Genomic DNA, 10,160 nt, shown 5'->3' with positions numbered 1-10,160 from the left:
GACATGAGACCCCCGGGGCTGAATCCTGAAGCGAATGTTAAAAATGAGGTTTTTTTAAAAAAAAAATCTGACCCGCCATGTAGAAAAGGGTATCGTTTTATCAAATATCGACAATTTCCTGTGGCCTGAGGAGCCTGCTTTCCGTGTCTATGCTGAGATGGTCACCAAAGAGAGATGACCATGGCCAGTGGTGTTGGCACGGCCTTGGCTGGTGGTTACCAGCCAGAAGCTCCCTCACCCCCCGGGAGGGACCGTGAGCTGGGCAACGCCCTCTTCCCCGGCTCCCCCGGGGACGTCCAGCGGGAGCCTGGCTTTTGTTCGGGGCAGGAGATGGAGGGAGCTGCGGTGGGGCTGAGCCAGCAGTCAGGCGTCAGGCGTGCGGGGGGCGGGCTGACCCCAGTCCAGCCGTGGGGCAAAAACAGTCCGGGGAACCCATCTGAAAAGAAATGTGTTTTAGACGCAACCACCGAGCCTCTCGCTGCTACTCGGGTCCGGAGGACATGAAGAATACTATTTGGCAGTCCCTCGGCCAGGCTCCTTTTATTCCCACGGGTCTCCCATGGGAGCAGCGGCGTCCCCAGGGAAGGTGGCCGGCTGGTTCCCGAAAACGCGGCCACTCCGCACACCCTCGGCGCAGCTGCTCTGGAGCCCTAATGGGCCAAGCCCCCCGTCCACCGGCCGCCTTTCCTGGGCCCTGAGGGCTGGACCTGGCCTTCTCCCGGGCACAGCCCCAGGTCCTGCCTCCCAGGGCAGTTTTTTAATCAAAAGGAGGAGATACGCCGGGCTTCTCACGGCTCCGGTCGCAGGTGCCCAGGCTCCGGTCCGCCCGCCTGGTGGCGCGGGGCGCCGAGGCTCCGTCCGCGCCCAGCCCGCGCTCCGGCGCCGTCAGTTGGCCTCCCCCTCCGTGAACTCCTCCTTGATGGACTGCCTCCGGGCCTTGCAGTCCGGGAGGTCGAAGCCGAAGTCCGCCCACTCGTCCTGGCCCGCGCCCGGGCCGCGGTTGGGGATGGTGATGGTGTGGCGCACGCGGAAGTGCACGGCCTCCATGACGCGCTGCCGCTGAAGCTCGCCCGAGCCGCCGATGGCGATGGTGGCCGCGTTGCTGCTGGAGCGGATCAGCTGCTGCGCCCCGCAGTCGTGGCTCTGCTTCAGGTCCTGCAGGCCTCGCCAGATGGTCATCCGGTACTGGTCGGGGATCTTCAGCGCCCCGAGGTCCTGCAGAGCGGCAGGGGCCCGGCCCCGTGAGCGATGGAGCCGCAGGCCCGGCCCGGCCCTCCCAGCACGGACCTCCTCCTGGGGACCACCCTGCTCCTGCCGAGCCCACGGGACCAGGAGGGGGGCCAGGGACCCCCCCGACCTGTAGGACCACAGTCCGTCCTGGACCGTGAGCAGCTGGGAGGGGCCTACAAGGAGGGGAGTCTGGACACGCTCGTTTTTGGAACTGTGACAGAAGTGTCAGGAGAGCTAAAAAGCGAGGTGTGTGCTACGGCATGTGTGTGTGTGTGTGGTCACTCCTGAGCTGTGTGGGGCCTGGGCCCCCTTCCAAAATCAGAGTGACCGATGGAGCCCCTCTGCACCAGGCCCTGGAGGACTCCCTGCCTCCCAGCCCCTGGGACCAGAGCTGATCACCAGGTCCCATCACCCATCCCGGCCCCTCACACACTCCAAGCACCCACACATCATGCTCGTGGGGGGAGGGTTAGCGCTGAGCCAGCCTAGCCGTGGGTCACCGGGGACCGCAGTGGCCACACACATGCTGACGTGGCCATCCTCGGAGCGAATGGCCCCAGTTCCCTCTGACCCCCCCCCCCCGTGTCTCTGGGCTGGGAGCAAGGACTGCAGAGGGCTCCGGGCCACTGAGCAGAAGGCCCCCTGGGATCCCGGCCACGGCTGTGTCTCCTGGGCCCTCAGCCTGTTCCTCCTTTGGCCAACAGTGCGTTACAGCCCAGGGCACCCCAGAGCAGGTTCAGTGCCTCACGGTTTAGGGGGAACTTGTTGTCTGGGCTTCCTGTTCGGCCCCGGTCTGTGCGGACACTCAGGATGCTCACAGCCTTTGGGGCCTGGGTCCCCCCCGCCCCATGTGAGTGGTGCTGAAGTAGACCGGCTCCTGGGCCCTCTGACCTTTGCCTCCCCAAACTCTCAGCCTTAGAATCAGCCTGTTCCCCCAAATCAAAGGCTGCCTGGCCGCTGGGGACCAGAGAGCACAGGGCCGATTCAGCTGCCTGCGGCCGGGCGCATCACCCCAGCCCACAGCCTGCACAGCCAGACTTGCTTGCGCTCACGCGTGGGCCTGGGAAAAAGGGTTTCCCAAATTTCACAGCCCCTTCCCCAAACTTCGAGAGCAGGAACCGGCCGGAGCGCCACCCCAGAAAGAGGTGAGCGCTCTCTGCCCACAGGGCCCTGCAGGCCGGGTGCATCGGGAGGGGCGGGGCAGTTACCTCCAAGGTCAGGTTCTGCAGGTGGTAAACGCTCTGTAAGCCTTGCGAGGTGAAGTGCTCGATGCAGTTGGGACACCCCAGTCCTGTTAAAAAACTGCAGAGAGAATCCGCAAAATCAAACCACATCCGCTTCTAAGGATCGGCCGCGTGGCCTGGCAGGGCAGGTTCTGCCTCCTGTTGGCGACTCCTGGCCACCCCACTGGCCCCCCTGCCCACGTGGCCATGGCCTGGACACACCCTAGCCTTTTATGCTTCCCCCACCTGCCAGCATCTTCTCTGCCCCGGTCAGCTCGCCACATGGCAGAGTGACAGACACACGGGCAGGCGGGCACCATCCAGAGACGGTCCCCGGGTTCGGGCCAGCAGACCGGGAGCCACGAAGGGAACGAGGTTAGTGGGTTAGTGGCAGGGCCCGGCAGTGGCCCACGTACCTGACCAGGCTGGGGTCGGCGTGGTAGGGGGGAGGTGGGGTGCAGTGGGACCCCGAGACCATGGACTGGGAGCTGTGGCTGCCGTTCATCTCACCGTTGGCCGGCAGGGTGTGGCCGTGGTTGTTGAGTAGCCCGGGGCCTGGTAAGAGACAGGTGGGACTGTCAGAGCCCCCCAGGAGCAGGGATGGGCGGAGGGCCCACTGGTGGCCGTGCCTCCTGCCGTGGGCCAGAGCTGCTGGAGGGCAGCAGCCGTGGAGAGCCCCGCGTGCAGGTCCTGAGCTTGGAAGGAGTGTCCGGAGCCAGGCCTACCCTTTGGGCCTCCCCGACCCACCCTGGGTCCCCACCACCCAAGCGACTCACCCATGGGCCCCAGGTTGGGCCCGGTCGCCGAGCTGTGCGGGGGTGGCTGGCCCACCAGCTGGTTGACCGAGGGCAGCTTGTTGACACCCCCATGCACTTTGTTCATGGGCGAGAGGACCGGCCCGTAGGACGGGGGCTGCAGGTGGCTCCTGCTTAGAAAGTGAAACCGTGTTGATAAGAGCAAAGGCAGCTCCTTGCCCGTCGCTCGCCTCCACATGGGGCCCCTGCCACAAGGGGCTCGGGACCCTGGCCCCAAGCTGGGGTGTCGGAGAGCCCTTCCCGCCTCGCCCAGCCTGCCCTGGACGTGGCCAGCACCGGCCGGCTCTCACAGGGCCTGGCGACGGGTGAGGGAGGTGGGGTGGCTCCTGCCACTGGAATCGCCCTCGGTATTGGTGGGTTTGCGTTGCTCCAACCACCCCCTCCTCACCCTCCGCTCAGTAGACATTGAGGGAGACCGCTTGGTGGGAGAGGAAATCACAGTGATGGTCATGACCACGGTAGTTAAGGAAGGCTTCCTGGAGGAGGGGACACCAGGCGGGGCCTCTCTGGAGGGATGCGTGGGAGGGGGCGGCACTCACGGCCTCTGTAGGAGCTGCTGCTGCTGCTGCCGGTAGGAGTCCACCACCTGCTGGGGCACCAGCTCCATCAGCTCCAGGCTCTCCTTGACCTTCATCAGGATCTCGAAGTTCTCCCGGCCCCGCACCTGAGCGAGGGAGGCGGACCTCTGCCCGGGGGCACGTGGGGCTCCGCTGGGCCCCAGACCCCCGGGGGAGCCTCAGGGGACCAGGAATGTGTGGGCAGGTGTCCACCGCTTCCTGCCCGTGAGCCTTCACCCCACATTCCCCTCCCCTCCCCGGCGCTCAGCACACTCGGGGTTCACGGGCAGAGAACTCAACAAACGGGATTTTAGCGCAAGAGGCTTATTCGTGACTCAGAAATGAAAAGCTCCCCTAATGGGCGACCAGTCCTAGCCACGCGGTGACTGGATCCACCAACTGGAGCGGCCACATCACGTGGCCGACAGTGATGCAGCCTGCGGGACCCTAGGCTGCGGGATCCCTGACGCCGGCCCCGCGGTCTGCACCGTCCCACACGCTGCGCTGGCCCGGGACCCGCAGCACGCACACCCTGACCTGGCGGCTCTGACCTCCCGAGGGCTGGCCCCTCCGGCTGGCTCCCTGGGGCTCAGCGCTCCCCTCATGGACCTGCCACCTGCAGAGCCGGGCTCCGAGGTCTCAGGCTGCTCCTGCCTGCCCCGGGTGGCCCCTGGTGGCCCCCGGCTGCCCCAGCCCGGGCTCTGCGGCAGGGGACACTCACGTGCATGTAGTACATGTCTTCGTCTCCAAGCCGCCTCTTCTTCACGTTGGCGCCCAGGGCGGGGATGGCGGGGGGGCTCTGCTTGAAGGCTGGAGGGCCAGGCGGGAAAGGCTCGTGAGGGGCGGGACAATGCAGACAAAGCCAGCGGGACACCCGCCGGGCCGTGTGAGCCAGTGAGTTGCCCTTGCCAGATGGAGCTGGACCCAGGGGAGGCGACGTGGGCGGGGAGGGCTCTCCACCCTGGGCACAGGCTCGCGACACACCCTGCCAGCATTTCACCTAAGTCCCGAGGCAGGCCTGGCTCCGCCCTGGGGGTGGCCACACTAACACTGGGGGTGCCCTCCTGCCCACACCCGGCCGGAGCTCCGCTCACCGCGCTTGCTGGTGGCCCCGTTCTTGGCAGCACTCTCGTTCAGGGCCTGCTGCTCGCGGTAGTGGTCCTCGTCGGCTTTGCGGTCTCGGCCAGGACAGGCACAGATGCGGCCCTCGAAGGACCGGCGGCCCAGCACCTGGCCACTGTCGGAGACCACAGCCGGAACCGTGAGCTTCAGGCCCCCAGCCCTGCCCGCCCTCCCTGCCCCCTCGGACTAGGACTGGCCAAGGGGTCAGGACTGAGTGACCAGCTGCTCTGGGACACTGGGTCCTGCCCAAGGCCCAGCTCTGCTCCAGCGGCCCCTGAGGCGTGCTCTGTGGTCCTTTGTCATCAACCCACCCACCATCTGTCCGCCAATCTATCCATCACCCATCCACCCATCATCCAGCTGGGGGAGGTCCCACCCTCCCTGCAGCACCCTCTGCAGGGCCCCTTTCCAAACCCCCTCCCCCCACTTCAGGGCCACACCAAGTCTTGCCCTTGGCCTCCCTGTCTGCACACCACGCCCCTGGCAGCACTGGCCTGAGTCCCTGACCCCCACCCCATGTGCGCAGACTCACTCCCGGGTCTCCAGGGTGATGATGATGAGGATGGGCCGGCGGTTCATGCCCCCCACACAGCTGCTGTTGCACATGAAGTTGTACAGGATGGTGGTGAACTCGGTCCCCACCTGCACAGGGAGATGGGGCAAGGGCTGTGGTGTCAGCACACGGGCCCCAATCCACTAAGGTGGGGGCTCCTGACCTTCGAAGCACCCATCCCCCACATCCAGTCGTGGCTCTGGGTAGGCTTAGGGGGCTGAGGCATGCTCTGTGCTCCTTTGTCATCAACCTACCCACCATCCATCCGCCCATCTATCCATCACCCATCCACCCATCATCCATCACCCATCTCATTATCCATCCATTCATCCATCCATCCACCCACCCATCCATCCATCCATCACCCATCTCATTATCCATCCATTCATCCATCCATCCACCCACCCATCCATCCATCCATCCTTCCATCCATCCATCTGTCCATCCACCCACCCATCCATCCATCCATCCTTCCATCCATCCATCCATCCATCCATCCATCCATCCATCCATCCATCCATCCATCCATCCATCCATCCATCCATCTGTCCATCCATCCACCCGTCCGTCCGTCAGTCCATCCACCTACCCTTGCATCTACTCACTCACGCAGTACACTGAATGCCAAGTCCTGTGCTGGCCCTGGGTACCAAGCGAGCCGGGACCTGGCCTCTGCTGCAGGGAGGTACATAGAGCTACAGTCTGGTTGCCCGACCGCCTCTCCTGACACAGGTTGGAGGTCAAGTCCTGGAGGCTGGGTGTGAGTGGGCACGGGTGTATGTTTGTGTGGCCTCTCCTGGGCAGCAGGGTGGGACCAGAGCCATCCAAGTAGATCCCCGGCCAGCCCTAACACACGCCCATTTCCCACGGAGTGTGTGGAGGGCTGAGACATGAACCCCGAACTCCTGACCTCGTGTGAACACGAGGTGGGCGGTGGTCATGGTCTCCCTGGCAGGATATAAAAGCCAGTCTTTGGCTTAGGAAAACTTAGCCTTTCACAGAACAGCCAGCAGGGGGCAGGAGAGCCCTGCTTTCGGGCCAGCCCTGGCGGGTGAAGGTGGGGCGGGGTGAAGGAGGGAGAGAGAGCACACCCGGTCCTGGTCCCACTGAGGTAAGTGCTGCTCTTAGGCCTGGGGTCCCGGGGAGCCGGGTATAGGGATGGGGACCTGGGGAGCTGGGTATAGGGATGGGGACCTGGGGAGCCGGGTATAGGGATGGGGACCTGGGGAGCTGGGTATAGGGATGGGGACCTGGGGAGCCGGGTATAGGGATGGGGACCTGGGGAGCTGGGTATAGGGATGGGGACCTGGGGAGCTGGGTATAGGGATGGGGACCTGGGGAGCTGGGTATAGGGATGGGGACCTGGGGAGCCGGGTATAGGGATGGGGACCTGGGGAGCTGGGTATAGGGATGGGGACCTGGGGAGCCGGGTATAGGGATGGGGACCTGGGGAGCTGGGTATAGGGATGGGGACCTGGGGAGCTGGGTATAGGGATGGGGACCTGGGGAGCCGGGTATAGGGATGGGGACCTGGGGAGCTGGGTATAGGGATGGGGACCTGGGGAGCCGGGTATAGGGATGGGGACCTGGGGAGCCGGGTATAGGGATGGGGAGCCGGGGAGCTGGGTATAGGGATGGGGACCTGGGGAGCCGGGTATAGGGATGGGGAGCCGGGGAGCCGGGTATAGGGATGGGGACCTGGGGTGCCGGGTATAGGGATGGGGACCTGGGGAGCCGGGTATAGGGATGGGGAGCCGGGGAGCCGGGTATAGGGATGGGGAGCCGGGGAGCCGGGTATAGGGATGGGGACCTGGGGAGCCGGGTATAGGGATGGGGACCTGGGGAGCCGAGTATTGGGATAAGGGCCTGGGGAGCCGGGTATAGGGATGGGGACCTGGGGAGCCGGGGATAGGGATGGGGACCTGGGGAGCCGAGTATTGGGATAAGGGCCTGGGGAGCCGGGTATAGGGATGGGGACCTAGGGAGCCGAGTATTGGGATAGGGGCCTGGGGAGCCAGGTACAGCTTTGGGGGTTTCAGAACCAGGTAGAAGAAAGGTGAGGGTTCGCTGTCCAATCCCTGTCCTGGCCCCCATCCCACCATCACCCCTCGGCCTCTCCACCCCCACTTCTCTCCACCCCCAGCTTTTCAACCCAGCTGGGCCCCCACGTCAGCTCCAGAATGGCCCTCCCAGAGCTGCTGCCCTCAGGTCAAGGTCTGACCTCCCCGGGTCTCTCCACCCTGCCCACCTCTCCCAGCGGTCGCCCCTCTCTCGCCTCCAGGTCCTGCCCCCTGACTGTGGTGCCCCCCCTTCCCCCCTTGCCCTCCCACTCCCCCCACACACTCATCCTCTGGGCTCAGCCCCTCCGCCCTCGAGTCCTGTGTGTGGGGACAGACAGGGGGGAAGAGGGGACAGACGAGGGCTGAGCTCAGAGGGTGTTAGCCTCCCCCTGCCCCCCAGTAGATGGGGAACTAGTGCCCAGAGAGGGCCCAAAGCAAGGTGGAGGCGGGCCGGGGCTGGAGGGCGAGGAAGGAGCTCCAAAGCATGGGCTTAACTTGGGGACACGGGACAAACGCGTCTGCTGGCTGAGGTGGCATGAGAGTCTCTGCCGGGGCCTCGCCCTGCCACTGACCGTGGGGCCCTGGCCCACCTGGCCCGGCCTACCTGTGGGGGCTCGTAGGGCACCATGACACTCTGCCTGCCGGTGACGGGGTCGTCCACGTACTGCGAGAGGTTGTTGCCCTCCACGCGGATGAGGTGGCTGGCCGGGGCAGACTGTCCTGCCAGGAGGGGACACTGCCTCAGAGGGGTGCCCAGCGGGTCTGGCCACCCTGGTGCCAGGTGTACCCGCAGACTCAGGAGCCCGAGGCCTGGTTCCCTGGGCCCGGCAGGTGGGACTCAGGCGGGCAGCCTGGTGCCCTTGGGGTGCCAGGCCCGCAGCCCTGCCCCACTCTGCGCAGCGCCTGGGCCTGAGGCGCTGGGAGGAAACGGGGGGATGCCGAGCCCACTGCCGCCCGCCCGCAGCCCCGCTGGCTCGGGGGCTCCGGGCGGGCGCTGGGGGCCTCACCTTCGTTGAAGTCCCGCCCGAGCTCGTGGTTGGGGCAGCGCTTCACCACCTCGGTCACGTGCTCCGCCTTCTTGTAGACGGGCATGGCGCGGATGGCGGTGCCCGGGGGCGGCGGTGTGGACACCTTGATCTGGATGGGGCACGTCTTGGCGATCTGGCAGTACAGCTTCTTCAGCAGCGGGGAGTACTGGACGGGAGGGGCGGGGGTGAGGCCAGCCCCGGCCGGAGCCCCGCTGTCCACGCAGTCGGGGTCCCTTCCCCACGCTCCGATGCAGTGGGGGACCACCCCCAGCCCGCTGCCCACCCTTAGAAGCCTGGGTCCCGCTTCCCAGGCAGCAGCAGGCAGGCGGACAGGGAGGGGCGAGGACGGGACTCGGGCAGCTCCCCGCTGAGCCCAAGTCCGTACACGGGCCCCCTTGAAGCCCAGGTGGGATGGGGCCCCCGTGGTGCTTGTGGGGTCTGGACTCCCAGCCCGAGGTCCTGGGAAAACGCAGGACGCTCGGTGTTGGCGGCCGCACCGTGAGAGGGGAGTGGGGTGCCCGTGGTCGCCCCGCCCCAGGGAGGAGCCCTGGGAGCTGTCCCTGGTGCTGTGCGGCCCATGGGCATCGGCCTCTCCCGAGCTGAGCGGCTGACAGCGTGGCGCTGCCAGGGGTCCGGTCCTCCCCGGGCAGTCGGGCGGGGCCCAGGCCACAGGGTGGACACGGGAGAGCCCCCCTCCCTCCCTCTGCGTCCGGGGCGAGGCCACCGCCCGCCTTGCGCCCGGCCCGGCGCCCCACAGTGGGTCGCCCGCGGGTGCTGCCCTGGCTGTTTGCCCCCGTAGCTCTCGGGCACACACACCTGCCGGCCCCCGCCCAGGCCAGGGACAGGGTGCCTGTGGTTCCCCACACCTGGCAGCATCAGGGGGTGACAGGCAGTTGTGGGGGAGGCGGGGAGCCTGTGTGACCAAACCCAGGGCAGGGGCCCGGGTGTGACTCGTGGGAGCCCAGGGAGGCAGGCCTGAGCCCCCTCGAGTGCCGGGTGCCCCTTCCTCCCAGAGCCCCTGGGCCTCGGGGCTGGGCGCTGAGGAAGCCGGGCAGGGAGGCCTCCTGGGTCCTCGCCTGCTCTGTAGAGAAGGTCACGTGGGCACGTTCCCTCCCCGCCCCCCCTCCCGCCTCTCCTTCCCCGGAACCGCTAGATGGATGTGTTTCAACAGATTCTGAGATGATAAAATCTTGTTTATCTTGGGCTGTTGACACAGAGTGGTCTAGACTTGCCTGCCCCGGGACGCGCGGATCCCCTGCCGCGCAGGAAATGGTTTGCCCACACGCTGGGGTATGTCCCCCTGCCCCCAGCCCCTACCCCTTCCCTCCTCCGACCCCCCTCCCGAACCCCATCCCACGGTGGGCCGGCCTGGCTGGGAGCCCCAGGTCGGGCAGGCCGGCGGGGGGGCAGTGGGCAGAAGGACAGTGGGTGGCAGTCGAGGCGCGGTGGCTGTTAATTTCCTCGCGCCCACTCCTCGGCAGCTGGGTGCCCAGTGTGGGCAGGTTCGGGCAGGAGGAGAGTGGAGAGGTGGTAATAACGTGTCTGTCATTTTCCAGGGACGTGTAGCGTCTT

The 10,160-nt window shown here is 66.4% G+C and overlaps 1 protein-coding gene across 2 annotated transcripts in view; it reads right to left on the bottom strand.

Moving 5' to 3' along the window:
- Positions 1 to 873: 873 nt before the first annotated feature.
- The window catches only part of TP73 (tumor protein p73), a 36,195-nt gene continuing 26,908 nt past the window's right edge, over positions 874 to 10,160 (bottom strand). Inside the window, exons 4-13 of one of the 2 annotated variants that reach the window (XM_087820757.1) lie at positions 8,568 to 8,754; positions 8,165 to 8,280; positions 5,480 to 5,589; positions 4,920 to 5,062; positions 4,547 to 4,635; positions 3,808 to 3,932; positions 3,230 to 3,378; positions 2,870 to 3,008; positions 2,439 to 2,532; positions 874 to 1,215 (exon numbers count right to left, since the gene is read on the bottom strand). In XM_087820757.1, coding sequence (XP_087676883.1) covers positions 886 to 1,215; positions 2,439 to 2,532; positions 2,870 to 3,008; positions 3,230 to 3,378; positions 3,808 to 3,932; positions 4,547 to 4,635; positions 4,920 to 5,062; positions 5,480 to 5,589; positions 8,165 to 8,280; positions 8,568 to 8,754 — 1,482 coding nt within the window. In that variant the 3' untranslated portion in view covers positions 874 to 885. The remainder of the gene's footprint in view (positions 1,216 to 2,438; positions 2,533 to 2,869; positions 3,009 to 3,229; positions 3,379 to 3,807; positions 3,933 to 4,546; positions 4,636 to 4,919; positions 5,063 to 5,479; positions 5,590 to 8,164; positions 8,281 to 8,567; positions 8,755 to 10,160) is intronic. The other variant, XM_087820758.1, reaches the window with a different exon arrangement.

Source organism: Miniopterus natalensis, chromosome 9 (genome assembly GCF_054644295.1).
Source record: "Miniopterus natalensis isolate mMinNat1 chromosome 9, mMinNat1.hap1, whole genome shotgun sequence".
Taxonomy (NCBI): domain Eukaryota; kingdom Metazoa; phylum Chordata; class Mammalia; order Chiroptera; family Miniopteridae; genus Miniopterus; species Miniopterus natalensis.
This window is presented reverse-complemented; position numbering and strand designations above follow the sequence as displayed.